The sequence below is a fragment of the Tachypleus tridentatus genome, chromosome 2 (genome assembly GCF_004210375.1).
Source record: "Tachypleus tridentatus isolate NWPU-2018 chromosome 2, ASM421037v1, whole genome shotgun sequence".
Taxonomy (NCBI): Eukaryota; Metazoa; Arthropoda; class Merostomata; order Xiphosura; family Limulidae; genus Tachypleus; species Tachypleus tridentatus.
In genome coordinates, this window is record NC_134826.1 from 120,664,227 (window position 1) to 120,680,288 (window position 16,062).

General features: G+C 30.4%; 1 protein-coding gene across 1 annotated transcript in view; it reads left to right on the forward strand.

Annotated features, from left to right (window-relative positions):
* The window catches only part of LOC143245590 (nuclear pore complex protein Nup214-like), a 9,123-nt gene extending 617 nt beyond the window's left edge, over positions 1 to 8,506 (forward strand). The window contains exons 2-5 of the mRNA XM_076491947.1: positions 2,548 to 2,734; positions 6,546 to 6,683; positions 7,807 to 7,978; positions 8,286 to 8,506. Of these exons, the coding sequence (XP_076348062.1) occupies positions 2,548 to 2,734; positions 6,546 to 6,683; positions 7,807 to 7,978; positions 8,286 to 8,493 (705 nt within the window). The 3' untranslated portion in view covers positions 8,494 to 8,506. The remainder of the gene's footprint in view (positions 1 to 2,547; positions 2,735 to 6,545; positions 6,684 to 7,806; positions 7,979 to 8,285) is intronic.
* Positions 8,507 to 16,062: the final 7,556 nt, after the last annotated feature.

Here is a 16,062-nt window from a genome sequence, read left to right on the forward strand (position 1 = left end):
CACTTTCTTTGGTATAAAATTAATTAAAATTAAGTATTAAATTTATTGCTTCAACAATTTTTGGAAGAAAGAGTCTAGTACTTTTATCTTCCTTTACAACTAAAATGTGTCTCTTAAGCTCACTAATAATTTTATATCATAATAACAATGTGTATGCTAAGAAAACATCTGTGTTATACATTTAGATAAAGTGGCATTAAACTGAAATTGCTCTGTGTTGTTTGAGAGGTAAAATCATTCAGTGTGTGATTTTCCATTATTTTATCCTATGTTGTGTAAACTTTGTGTAAACATTTTCGGAAAATTTCTAAGCAACTCAAAGAAATGTCTTTTAACAAGTTAATTTTTTTTCTGTATTTTAGTGGCTTTGAACAAAACCAACTTTGGTCAGAGTGGATCTATTGTATTTGGTCAACAGACCACAGACAGCTAAGTAAGTTAAGTTGCACACTTGGTTTTAACCAAAAAATTTTTGATGTTTAAATTGTAGCATCTTAAATATTTGTATTTGCTGCTAAACCTAATAGGTTTATTTAATGGTCCCTTGAAATTGGATTTTGTTATGTGAAACCTGTACCATTGACTGTTTGAGGACTGTTAAGGTATATCACGATATGAAAAAAAACATTCTATTCCATGCTATTTTAAACTCTCAACAAAATTTGCTTTTTATGCAAAGACAATTAAATGAATGACCTTTGAGATTAATTGGCCATTATACTGACCAAATGAAATATGGTGATGGCAAAGGGAAGTCCCTCAACTGGGTTTACACATAGCCTTAAACAACATTGAAAAAAAACCTTGTTTTCAGTGTCAAATATGAGACCTTAAAAGCTTTAAAAGTATTTAACTTAAGACGAGTGTGCTAAGTGTAAAATTTGAAACTATTCTTATTTTTTTAACGTATTTTCATACCTTTTGCCAACTCATACCAGTTATGAACCATTTGGAAATAATGATTGGTAGGTAGCTAGTGTGTTGTATTAAGTATTTACATAAAAATGCTGAGTGGAATAAATATAACTTACTTTCCTACTTAATACTGTGACATTTACAAGACTCTTGTACTTGGATAAGTGAGGCATCACTCTTCCCCCACTGATTGGCAACCTCAGAAGTAATCACATTGTCATCAGTAAATGTGAAGTGCCTGGAAACTTCCTAATTTCTTGAGAAACAGGAGATGGAAATCATCCAATAACCTATGATGACTGCTTATGCTATAACTAAATAAATATTTCTTATTCTGTAGTTGTGCCATATTATTAAAAATATATTATAGGCTCTACTTACTACACTGCAAGTGATGCATTGTATTAGCCTTTAAAATTCTAACAGTGGCATAGAAAAATTCTCAAATTCATGAGTTGAATATCATTATCCAGCCCTCCATCAATATTCACTGTTTGCTTAAAATTGTTACAAACAAGTTCACAAATATGAGTAACTAAATACAGTGTTACTTACACTTGTTATTTATTAAGGTAATGCACAAAATTTCAGAAGAATGAGATACTAAATGTACATCATTCAGAAACCTTGCTGAAATTCAGGGTGCATTCAAGCCAAATTTTCTGATTGCACTCTTTCAAGTACACTTGTTTCCACTGGTTTTATGTTTTCAGGTAAAATTAAAAGCATTTCTTAGAATGCTTACAAATAAAAAGCAATCAGTCATTCAGTATGTAAGCATAATAAACTAACAATACAAAACATGTGGTTCACCAGGGGATAGAATTCATTTTTTTATTAGTGATGTCATACTATTAGGATTTAACAACATTGTGTGTGTATGTTCATTGTTAAACAAGATTAAAAAAAAAAAAAAACCATCAAAGAACATTTAGAAACAAAAATGCATTTGTTAGTTTAAAGGAGTATTTTGTGGTCTTCTAATAGATTTTTACACAGCAGTATTAAGAAAACTGAACAACTACAAATACAGTTAATGTAATTAGAATGACTACTAAAATATCTTTTTATTATGTGTATTTAAACTGATAAGGTTTTTCCAAAGAATTTTAATCATTATCAAATATGTGAAATTCATTTAACAAAATGATTCGTGTACAAACAAAACATTTTTGTGTAAGAAACCAGTTGCTGATCTTCACACAATACTCTTATGCTCCAATAACATCACTTTTATTGATATTTCCTAGTTTCAAACAACAACAATTCCTCACCATGCTTGTTATTTAAAAAAAAAACATTTAATTTTTTAATATGTCTAATGGTTTTCTGTCAAGTGCTTTATAAATACATTTCTCAATTTTAATTCATTTTCAGTGTTATCATTTGAGTAAGTAAATGTGCTTATATAGGTTTGCAAATATTCTAAGTTCTGCTGCTTACAACTTGACATTTCTGTTAGTTGTCTTATTTACATCTGTGTCATTTGTAAGTGTTCTTTTATCATCAAACTCTATTTAATGCAACCAGTTGTGTAGGTATTATTATATTGTAACTTGATGTAATTAGATTTTAGTGTTATGCTATATTTATATATTTTGTTTTGGTAAGCTTTAGATGTGATAACTCAAGTGTATTTACTCTTTCCCCTCCCTTTTTAGCACCTCTCCTTTTGGTCAGCCTGCAACTCGATCATCCTCATCTGGGGGTCTCTTTGCTCAGTCAAGTTTTTTTACAGGTTTGGGAGGCAAACCAAGTTCAGAAAATGTGGGGAAGAATGTTTTTGGTGCTCCTTCTGGAAGTGGACAGACTAGTCTGAGTTAGTGTTGTCTCTTATTGACTACTGCTACTCTCACATCCTCTGTTATTAGTGGGGATATTTTCTTTCTTATAAATATTGAAGACATGATATTCTTAGAAGGCAATTTTTAAACAGTTGCTCAGCTGTGAGGAAAAGGCATAATTGGATCTCCTACATAAACGTTTTCCTTTAAATTGACCAAGTTTATCAGTTAAATAAACTGAATACTATATTCCCTATAATGTAATTTGAGCTAGAAACACTACTACTAACAGTTAACTGTGTGTGTGTGTGTGGAAATATCCCTTAAAAACAACCATTATAAATAAAATACCAATGGTAAAACACAACAAGTATTAAAATACAGCTGTTAATGATATGATATTTGCAAAAAACAGCAAAAGTGTTAAATAATTGGAAATTTATAAATATATTTAAAACTATACAGTGTATCATTTGATGAATAAGTCACTTGTTAATCCTTGCTCTGCAGGCCACTGTTCAAAGGCCATGTCTTCACATTTCTTGACTTGCATTCAAAATGTTATTAAACTACTATACCATGAATTTGTCAATAAGTTTGGTATCATGTTGTAAATTATAATCTAAATTTAATTATTATATGAGTTAATACTTACTTTTAAGTCATGAAATTAAAATAATGCACCTAAATATCAGTTTTTGTGTGTCACTTGGTATGTTTGAATGCAGTACTGGTTGAAATTAGATGTTTGTGATGTCAAAATACTGAGTCTGTACTTTTGTACAAATCGTTAACTCAAATTATCAATACTGACAAGATATAATACAAGAAGTATCTTTTTAATTTGCTGACACATGGTTTATGTACTGAATCAAATATATTGGGCCCCATTCACCTTTTTTCTGTTTTGAAAATAGTCCTTTTTTTATAATACTTCAATATATGATGTGAATAACTTATCAACAGCTTAGAATATTCCACAAGTGGTTGTTTCCAAGCATTTTAATCTATTAAATGGCTATCTCATTCTTTTGAACCAAGATTTCAAAGAGATAGGTTATGTCTTAAATTTGCTGGAAGTTTCTTGTTGTTGTTTTTTACACCTAAATACAGTTACTAAGTTTGATAAATTACGGTGAAATTCTGTGGTATCACTATAATAATTAATAATTTTTTGGTTATTCAACTGTATATATATATATAAAACCTTTAAAATGTTTTTTTTTCAATTCATGTCTTCCATGTGAGCAATTTTATAAAAACTTGGCAACCTACATCCAGCATCGACTATGTTCAAGAGTCATAGCTAAAAGAAATAATTGTTTGCTTTATTTTTTTTATTTATTTTTTTGTATTGTAAGAAAAAATAAGTTTAGTAATGTATTTCTAAATAGTGATAATCTATATACATATATAATGTATAATAAAATAAATGCTGTTATGTTTTACAAAATACTAATCTACTTTAACACAGCCAAGACAGGGAAAAGTACAGGCCAGTTTTATATTATTGGATACAGTAACATGAGTGCCCATGCACTGTGTCAATATAAGTTATGTTTTGTTAACCAGGCATGGCTGAAAGGTCAATATAATAATAAATATATATTATTATGAGACTTAAGCTACTTAGACTGAATATTTGCATTTTTATGTTATAATTTGTAGTCATTCTAGTACGAAAAATAGTATAGTTTATATTTATTTCATTTTTTTTTATGGTTACAAGGTCAGTCAAATTGACAGACCCCATGCAGTTAAGGTAGAGAAAACAAGAAACAAAATATAAATTATTACTGAAAACAAACATTTGAAATGTATTGAGGAGGTTTAAGAGATTACACAAATAATATTTGAGATTTTTAGAACAAATGGCTTTAAATAATAGGAAAATCAATTTGCACTTTGAATATTAATAATACTGACTCTATTTTCACAAACAGATTTTAGTAGAAATACTTCATTAAAATATCTGATTTCTTGTGTACAAAAACTTCTAATTGTTACTAAAAGTCTACCACATTTTTTGAAGATGCATATACTGCATCAAAAAGTATAATATAAATACTTAATGTGTGCAAATATGTATGTTATACCAAGCTCATTTTTAAAGGGTTAAGATGTTTTTAGTGTAACTGTATTTAAGTTTCTAATTTTGTAGAATGAACTGTATAGAACATAGATTATATATGAGTTGAGGCAACATAAAAGTTAGGCTCTCAAGAAAATAATTGTGCATTCTGAGAGAAATTATGGTATGAAACCAAAGAATTTAAAAATTGTGGAAAAATATATTAATAAAACAAATTTATAACATTCCTTAATGTTAAAACAATAGAATTTTAAATAGTCTTTAATATACCAGGTACCCCTTGTAGCTAAAATAAGGAAATACATAGTTGTGAAAGGTTTACCATAGGATTTTTTAATCTATGTTTATTAACAAAGTTAGAATCATAGAAATAAAATAATAATTTCATATTTTTTAGATCAGATGTGGATGTTAGTTGTTGCTTTTAAGTTATTGATTGTAGAACTAGTTTGTGTTCCTATTGTTTGTTTGTTTTTATTCTGATCACACTGTAATAGAATTGATTAGATGTAGAAAGAAAGATATCAATAAGGCATTACAATCCTTTCAGTTTTTACAACCAAATAAAGCATTAAGCCTATTGGGAACTAATATATTTTTAATGTTTATTATTACTGCATCATTAGTTACATTCTGAAATTATATTTAACTTTCCCAAATCTTGATGTACATTTAAAATTGTGGACATTCTGTCACTTTTTTGTTTTTTATATACGAGCGTACAAGTTATTCTTTCCAATTTAATTTTCTAACCACATGGTTTAATAGTAATATATATCATAATTCACATGTTATTCAATTAAAATACTTGTGAATTACAAAGGTAACATTTTTTCAAACTTTTCTGCCTTTTATATCTATCTGTTCTTTACTAGCTTTTGATTTTTAATGAGCTGAAGGAATTTTATTTCATCCTGTAATCATTCTGTGATTGTGGTGTGGACCTTGAGTACAAGTAGATGCATGTACAATATTTACTGAACTATGTATTCTGTTTGTTTACATGAATATGTACAAGACTATATAACCTCACCAAGTATGTACTAGTCAGTTAGTTTGAAGTCTTGTATGATCTAACAAGTTTGGATATATGAGCCATGAGAGCAGCTCAGAGCTTGTCTTACTCTATAGTGAAACCATGTGATATTAGTTTATAAAAGGCTACTTTTAAACAGAGTTAAGTAAACATTGTCCTGTAATAAATAGCTGTGAGAATTGTTGATACAACAGGATGATATTGTTAAATCTTACCATACCATCACCCATTCAGTATTGCTTTCAACAAAAAATAGTGGATTGTTTGTAATGGAGTGTTGTTGTAAAATATCTTCTCGTCTGGCTTTTGATATTTTAATATTATGAATAACATTTACTTTATTTATTTTTGAAGAAGTAGAAAATTATAGATTTTTCATTAAAATTTGGTTTTAGTTTCTATTTACACTTGTAATTTTTTCACACGTGATTTGTTGGGTGGAGCTTCATAAAATGCTTTAGAACACTTAAGAAAACAAAAGTGGGCATACAAAATAACATTGCATATTTCTGTACTGAAAAATATTCTGTTTTAATATATTAAGTAGAAATTATCTTTCAGAAGCAGCACTTATTGATATTAGCTATTTGAGAAAAAGCTATATGAAATTTTATATTTAAATTTCATGTGTTATTTCACTTTAATAGGCTATTTGGTAGCATACTATAAAGTAGGTAGTTATGTGTATTGTTTTTTTTTTCCCCCTACGTTAATATAGACTTGTTTGGAAATCAGCAGTCTGAAGGCTTTGGGAGTAAATCAGGTGGAGCATTTTCTGGTGGAAGTTTCTCTAGTGGTGGTGGAAGTGTGGCACAGTCAGGATTTGGAGGTTTTCAACAGGCTCCACAAAAGTCTTGTAGGTTGATTTTATCATTAAGCATTTTAATATTAACATTATTCTTCATGGATACTTGTAAATCTAACATGAAAACTTATAAATTAATGATGTGTTGAAGCAAAATTTTTATTTTGAGTTTAAAAATAAATTAATGGGTAACTTGAAGTAAACTTTATATCTTAAATATATAGAAAGGGAGAGTGCATAACATCTTGGTAAATAAAAAAGGGAACTATATTCAGTAGCTAAAATATTGAAAGAGAATCCACACATTTAAAATTTAAATCTGGAATGTAGAAAGAGATTCCATAAATGCTTAATAACTTGAAGTAACTTATAAACTCCATACTTAGGAACTCTTAACAAGGAACATGAAAAGAGAATTTTCAGACTCTCCATAAAGTGAAGTGAACTTTAAATCTGAAGACTTAAAGGTTCCTTGTTAGTTAAAGTAATAAACTTAAGTAAACTACATATGAAGTTTAAAAAGAAAGTTGTATTAAATTCTAAATATGGCATATAGAAGGGAGCTACACAGAATCTCTAATTTTAAGGAACTGATTTTTGAGGGATATACTAAAAAAGACTATGATTTAAAATATTAAAATGAAACTACTGAATTTCTTTGAAAATCATGTTTAGTGGGGGATCTGGTTGATTAAACAGATTCGTAATCAACAACCAGCTAAAAGGTTTTTTGACAGATTTCACCAACTATTAAATGTTTGAAAACTGCAATGAATGCAGGAGATTCTGTGTAAGAGATTCCTTAAGATTTTTTGGAAAAATAAACTTGATTTGCAACTTAAAAAGAGAGTTGATAAATGTTGGATGCAAGTGTATAAAAGAAACAGTTGAAAATATCTTATTTAGAGTCAACTTTCTTGTTGCTCAAGAGAAATAGAATCTCCAGAATCTTAAGTTGAAATAAACTTGTTCTTTTAGTTAAAAAGAAGGGGGGCAGGGTAAAATAAATGATTAATTTTGTGTTTTGTGGCTTTTTATTGTAGGTATAAGACACATTAAGACCAAATGATAATTTACTGAAGCAATATTTATTTCAAGTACAACATTTTGAAGTTTTTGCTTTGTAACTAAATAATTTATTTTTGTCCTTACTGAAGTTGTTTTTATTTTACAGCTGTTAACCCTGGTGGTTTTGGAGGTTCTCCAGCTTTTGGAGGAAGCCCAACATTTGGAGGTTCTCCCCAGTTTGGAGCAGTGCCCACTTTTGGAAGTCAGAATACTTTTGGTAGTCCATTCGGTGGTTCACCTTCATTTGGATCTGGTCAGACTACTATGGGTTTTGGAGGGTATGTTTATCTCGTGTTATATACACTTAGCTTCGTTTAATTATTCCATATTATTTTATCATTTCATAAACTCTTTTTTAACATGTATTCTGATGAGACTGTAAGTTTGTGAATTTATTAGTTATACTGTTCTGTGATGGAATAAAAAAACAGATATTGAACCTAAAATATCAATTTGGTATGTGGTTTTTCTCTAAAAGCACAGTGACTCAATTTATTTTGATGTATTTTCAAACTAAATTTTATCTCAATACAATTTTGAGATTTACTGCCATACAAATGATGTTCCCAATTTTTTTTAAATTAGGTTTGCAAGCATGAATTCTCCAACATTTGATACTCTGGCTGCATCTGCCCAAGCTCCATCATTTAACTCCCTTACACAACAAGGACAGCAGACTTTTGGAAGTCTTAATCAGCAATCAGGGACAGGTAGCACTGGTGGCTTTGGCAGTCCAAGTTTTGGTGGTAGCCCTGATTTGGAAGTAAGTATAACAACAGCTAGAATATTCTGATGTGCTCAATAGTGTGTTGTTGTTTTTATATTAAAATCAGTTGTTGTTTTTACACTAGGAATATTGAAATTCTCATTTAATGTGAGATAAGAGAGTGTTTTTTTTTTTTTTTTTTTAAATTCCCAAGTGAAAATAAATTTTAACAATAAATCTCTAGAATATGGACAATAAAATGAAACAATAGTGCAAAACTATTCACTTCAAGTAATAATTTTAAATATAAAACAAACATTACAATAAAATTAAAGTCAAACAGTTATTTTCCATTATCAGTCGTAATTGTCAACACTAAATTTTAATAAATAATGATATATACGTTGAAGTAACAGATTTAATTCTTACAGATAAATAAAACAAGTGTAAAGAAACAAGCAAATTAAACTTATTGCCATTTTATTATATATGTTTAACCATTATTGATAAGTTTTATATACATTTTCCACAAGTTACCGACTTCAAAATTTCTTACTGGTTGATTTTTAACTTGACGTACAAGTAGTTTTCAACTTAATATTATGAACTTGTATATGATTAACCATTACATAGTCTTGTGTCGTTTTACAATGATGTCTTAAATAATTCCTTTTTTTTTTCTTTTTTTTTTCAATTACTATGTAGGTCAGCCATCTGGGTTTGATCTCAAGAGTAAGTTTTCTCGCCAATCGTTAGTTTTTTCTGTTCTTAAAATCTCTTATAAGTATATATTCGTGACTATACCTTATAACATAACATGATAACTAAACTGCCCTTTGTAATGGACTTTTTAAACACAACTCTTATGTCATATATTTAAGCTATTAACTAACCTAAGAACAAAATAAATCAGCAAGGCAATTTAAAACATTAGTTTAGTGTTAGTTACTGTTCTTGTTTATTGTTGAAGTAACATCAAGATTGTGTGTGTCTATGCAAACACTAAAGTATTCTGAAGCTATTTTAGTATAAACGTATAACCTTTATTTTGTATTGCTAACCAACATAAGATAAAAAGTATTGTAGAATGCATGTTTACAAAAGTACACCAGCTTTTCTGTATATTACTTGTTATATAAGGAACCCTTCTTCTTTTTGATGTGGTTTTTCACCAGCTTGCGTCATTGAAAAGTTGAGTGTGTGCATGCACGTGGATACAATAACTAATAATACCCAGGTGCAAGCCCTTAAGATACACTTAGTATGGTTGCAAATTTTAATTTGTTTACGCTGTTTCTCTATGTGTTTTTATTGCTACCTTGCCTCATGATGTTGGTGTTATAATGGTCACACACAGACCCACAGACGTGCCCTTTTATTATCATTACATATAATATGTTTGTGTGTGTATATAAAGTAATTTGTGATAAGTAATATCAGAATAATGCTAAAATTGTGAAATTATTTGGTTTAAAAACGTTATTAGTTTCATCACTTTCATCACATTAGTTTCATAATGTTAATTATTGGTGACTTTGTAGTTCAGTATCACTCAACCTACATCAGATAGTGTGAAAATGAAAGTTGAATTAATTTATGTGGGACTTTAGGCATAGTTAATATTATACCTCAAGTCAATTCTGTGTATGATAAGTATAAAAACTTAAAGAAAACAAGTGTGTCACATGTATTATTGTGATGTTCAAAAGTTGATATAACTGTGTTCTTATAAACCCTATAAATCATTTAATGGGTTATTAAACCTGTGCGAGATATAAATGTAACTGTAATACGTGCATTTGTTTGGTGTATGAATTTTAATGTTTTTTGAGTGAAAGATTTTCTCTACTTACAGCCAAAGTACATCAGCATTTGCACAGTGGAGACAATGAATGTCATGGGTGATAATTATATTTTATGAAAGTGGAGGATAAAAAGAGATAGTGTAATTTGTCATATAATATTAAAAGAATGGTTTTTGTTGAGTAATGCTCAACAATGTTGAAATAAAAACACTTGATTTACTTTGTTTGCGTTAAGTTTTATTTTAATTTTACCCGATTTCATAATATCTTGCAGAATCTTAAATTTTGCATAGCTAATGCCAAATATCTTTCTTTCAGTCTTTCAAGATACCATTAGTGTGTTTTTAAAAATTGTAGTTACCCAATGTTTTAAAAATTAATAATATTTTTGAACAATACGTAAAAACATGCTTTTTCTCAAATATTGAAATTTTAGCCCTGTTTTTTTTTATTTACGATGAGGTATTTGATAGATCTACCTTTCCGAACTTACGTTACGTAACCTTAACGCGGACCACATTGAGAATTATTTACCTCAGTGGTTCCCTTGGGGGTGCGAGATAACATTTATTCACCTTTATTCTTAAATAAATAATTACTGTGAGGGGTGCGAAAACATATTAGATTTTTTTTAGGGATGCGGGCATAAAAAAGGTTGGGAACCACTGATTTACCTCAATAAACTGTATTGTCTAGTGAAACAATGTGAATCAGGCACTTTTAAAAAATTCATCTTCTTCCTTTATTGGATACAAACTGAAACATGCACATTTGAAGTGTGTATCTCTTCTCTTCCACTTTCCGATCCCCCCCCCCCCATCCACATGATGCCTCCTTTCCGAAAGTGACTCTGTTTTTTCTATTAAGGTTTTTCTGGTTATAGCTTGTTTTGTGAAAGTAACAAATTACCTTACAAATAAGCAGAAAAAGTAGTGTTATTTCACTTGGAGCATTTCAACTTCGATTAACCAGCAAATATATACACACGCACGCATGTTCAGAAAGTATATTTGCATCTTAGGTAATTTTTTTACTTGCTAGATCATTTAAATGATCGAAGCAAAAAATATATATATTTCACGAAATCGAGTAAATGACAGTAAAAACCCAAATGGATTTTATTTTTGTAGGCTTAGAACTCTGTCAAACAGTTAACTTTTATACTCGTGATTCTATTTTCAAGTTTGTTTGTTTTTTTTTCCACATAGAAATTAGGAAACATCAAACGTAAGAAAAAATTGTAAGCACTTAAAAATGGTAAATAATGTGTTTTTATTTCTACGAATCATGCATGTGAACCCCAGTAAATATGGAACTATAACAAATATACGTGAGTAATACTTAGAGAAGAAAATCATGATATGTGATTAGAAATATTTATCTAGATGCGAGAAACCATTTTCAAGTGTTGGTTGAAGTTGCAAGTGTTATAGACGTGATGAGTGAGCACTGAAATTAAATGGCTATTTATACAATTCTCAGTTGCCTAAAATATTGTTTAATTATCGTAGGTTTAATAGCATGCCTTGTCACACAAAAGTCGTATCATAACGTACATGAAGTTCATAAAAACACCTTTTAACTATATATATAACTTTCAGTTTAGGGTTAACTAAATTACTGTATGTTTACAGTGGTATTGTAGTTTTGTGTTTGTTGCTTTACCATATACAAGCGTTTCATTTCCCACGGCCTGCCAGTGAACCAAATAAAACAGTTTAAAAACATACGTACATGATTATAACTTGAGTTGATTAAGCAGTGGTAAATTGACGGGAATGCCGCTCTTGTACTTACGTGTTATAGCGTGATTGTAAAATAAACTGTAGACATAGTATCTTCTAGTATTAAACTTGTGTGTTTAAAGTACTGTGTCGAAAACATTCGGATTGTCGTATATTTAGAATGGTGACTTCAAAATATACACGAATAATGTATATATTAACTATTTGATGGCAAAGAACTAAAAATGGGTTTTTCGTCATCAAGTCCAAGTTCATCACGGCGATTACTCAAGGTTAAGCGTGAAAGGTTGTTATCCAACGTAGATCACTTTTCGGGCACGGCATGTACAGGTGGTTAGGGCACTCGACTCGTTATATGAGGATTGTGGGTTCGAATCTCCGTCACACTAAACATCCTTAGGGACGTTATAAAATGACGGCCAATCCAACTATTCGTTCGTAAAAGTGTAGCCTAAGAGTTGGCGGTGGGTAGTGATAACTAGCTGCCTTCCCTCCAGTCTTACTCCTAAATTAGGAACGGCTAACGCAGATGACCCTCGTGTAGCTTTGTGCGAAAATCAAAACAAACCTTCACTTTTCCGCTGGCATTAAACTATGGTATTGTGCAATTATAAACTTCGTAACATAAATGTAAAAATTGTAAAAGGAGAAATGATATTTCCTTTCTCAGACAATGTTGCTCTAATTAATTAATTCCCAATACTGTTAAAGAGTTGTCCAAAATATGCAATGAAAACTTCTCAGAATTTCAAATGTCAAGAAAGAAACAACGTATTAAAACGTAAAGAGACATTAGACAAACAACTTGCCTGCTGCCTCAAACATGATGAAAAGAAATCTATACACGGCGAAAAACTTCCTAGTTTACCACCATTGCAACTACAAAATAAAAAACAGTAATTTTGTACAAAAATCCAAACATAACCGCAAAATAACAAAAGCTATTGTAATTGAGCAAAACAGCCCTACTTTTGGGTACTAAAAACCTTTACTAAGCTGTTAAGCAATATATTGTCATATGACCTCTTTACTCTGTGTGTGTGTGTGTGTGTGTATTTAACTATTATAACCAGCGTCTTACTTTTTCGGCTTCCTCAAGGTTAATGTACACAGCTCTTTGTGTCTATAAAACTACTTGTTTGTTTTGGTATTATACACAAAAGGCTATCTGAGCTTTGTCTACTACGGTTATCGAAACCCGATTTCTACCTATATAAGTCCGTAGACATTGTGCTAGTGGGGAATAAAACGACTGCTCGCTATTGATGACATACCTTTGTGAAAACGGCGTACATTTATAATGTATGAATCACAAACATCTTTGAGTCTGTCACCTGCTGGTACTGTGATAATTCTACAGATTTATAACCCTAAAATCAGAGATTCGATTCTCCTCGGTGGACTCGGCAGATAGCTCAATGTGGCTTTGCTATAAAACACATACATACATCTTTGTGTCTACTTGTTTGTTCGTTACTATGTGTAGGTCGTTGGGTGAATCTCAACCAAACTTTGTGGGATCATAGTTTTAAATAAGGGTCATGTTAATAGGGTTCATTACCTCCTTCACCCATGTTTTGAGCATTTAGTATCTTTGACATAAGTTAACGTTAATTATGTTCATGCCCCCAGTGGCGCAGCGTCATGTCTGCGAACTCACACCGCTAAAAACCGCGTTTCGATACCCATGATGGGCAGAGCACAGATGGCCCATTTTGTAGCTTTGTGTTTAATTTTTAAACATACAAACTATATTTATAGATGATGCAACATTCGTACACCAATTGAAAAAAAAAATTATTAAAGTATACAGACAATCTGAGAAGAGAACACACAAACGTCTTGTATCTCAAAATATTTGCCAGGACTGCAATGAAAGAAAAACATACACACAAAAACATGCTTGACTTTCACAGTGTATTTGCCAAACGAGTGACATAAATGTATTAAAGTTGCTATATTTCAAAACTTTACTAGCGTCTTATCAGTGAAATGTCAAGACATATAATAGTGATAAACTTAAAATGTAAAATAAAAGTGATTGTTAAAATAAATTTAATATGTAAAAACATTCACTTAATTATCCCATACAGAAATAGTTTTTTTCCTTAAACTGTAATGTATATATTTCTGGTTAATCTGAACTGGTATGCTTGGTCTAACTTCTCATCGGCTGGTATTTTTTACTTTCGGAGCATTTCCTGGGTTTCATCTCACGAATTGAGTCTTGTTTGCAGCTCAGGTTGGGCATTCAATCCGTAGATTCTGTCATATGACAAGTTTGAAATTTCACTTAATTAAATTAAAATAACTTTTTTTTCTCAAAGTTCCTGTCAACTAGCCACAAAGCGGAGTGAGGGAAAAAAAGTTTCTGATCGCCCCTGCTTATCTGTCAGATTCGTTTGAGGCCCTGAAAGATGCGTAACCGAAATAACTACCACAGATCGGACGGACATAAACACATTAAATCAACTATACCCTAAAGCTTTGATGTGGAGCACATAATCCATAAACAATCTGCACCTTATCTTCTCCTATATTGGTACAGATATATTTCACTTTAGCTGGTTTCAGTTTCACTGACCACATAAACTCCACTCATCTGAACATTGAATTTATTACTGAACTTGAAAATAACGACTCACCTTTTCTTAACCCTGAGATTTTTTTTAGAGTTGACACAATTAAAAACAAAAAATTTACTGAAAAATCACTCGCACAGGTCTGTACCTCCCTTGAAATTTTGCTCATGAATCCAAACAAAGATCAATGTACTGAAAAACCTTAAAAATGCTGTTTGTTCAACCATGTTGATGAACACGTTCAACTCCATAAACCATTCCTTTATTTACACCGACAAATTTTCAACAATTATTTCCGAATAGCTTTCACAACCAAAACTCAATTCATAATCACCATTCACACTGAACAATGACACAACATCACATCTCAGATAACAATTCATTTTTGAAATGACTTCAAAAGTAATTCACACTTGGGGAAAACTTGCCATTAAACACAAAATTCTTTTCGACTTCAAATTCATTTAGAAATCCGGCATTAACTTAAATGTATTGCATTGCCGAATAAAAATTATGTAGAGTCGCACAATAGCAACGTCGTATATAAAATACAATGTAACAACTGTAATTATTCTACATCAGCAAAACCGTAAGAAAATTGGAAACCAAAGTCACTGAGAGTAGAAAGAAGAAGAAAAAACTCCATGTTTATCAACATTGCAACCCAGAAAATCACAGTATATTCATCTATAGAAAGCATTGTAGTTTTAAACAAATAATCAAACATTAACAAACGCAAAATAAAGGAAGTTATTCTAACTGAATAACACATTCTTACACTAAACCAATACCTCGGAAAACCAAAATACCTTTACTAAGTTGTTAAGCAATCTCCTGTCATGTGACTTTTTTGTTCCATACCGTGTACATATATATATATATATTCCTGTATCTGTTTGTTCTACTTATACCTGATGATACCATGACCCTGTCTAAGCGTTGTACATTTGCAATAAAGCTTCTTTCATTACTTTATATGTTAACTATATATATAATGCAGATAGTATATTAGCTGTATATTTATGACTTAAATATGCCTAGAGGTTATAGAAGCTTAAATGATAAATGATGGGCAAGTATAATCAAATTAACTGCTTGAAATGTAATATACGTGTGCATCGGGAAACTAACGGCAGGAAATTTATTAGGACTTGTTAATGGTACATTATAAATAGCTTATACAGGACATGGTGTTAGCAATACAGCTTATCTCGTGAACAGAATACAGCTTCTCAGTGAATCACTGTCTTGTTTTAACTAACAAACAGGTGTTGTTTTCTTTACTGAATAAAGACATCTAAAGTTTAACTAAGGGATTGTGCAACGGATTTACTATTATACACGTATTTCAATATCGATGTTTGTTTTAGTTTAATATATATCTAGAAGTGCATGTAACTTATACTCTTAAATGTGTATTATGAAGTTGCCGTATATTTACTAAATTAGTAGAAAACTCTCGTTCTAGGAGCCAACAATGTAATATATGTATGTAAACGCAAGTATTTTGTTTTAGCTGCAATT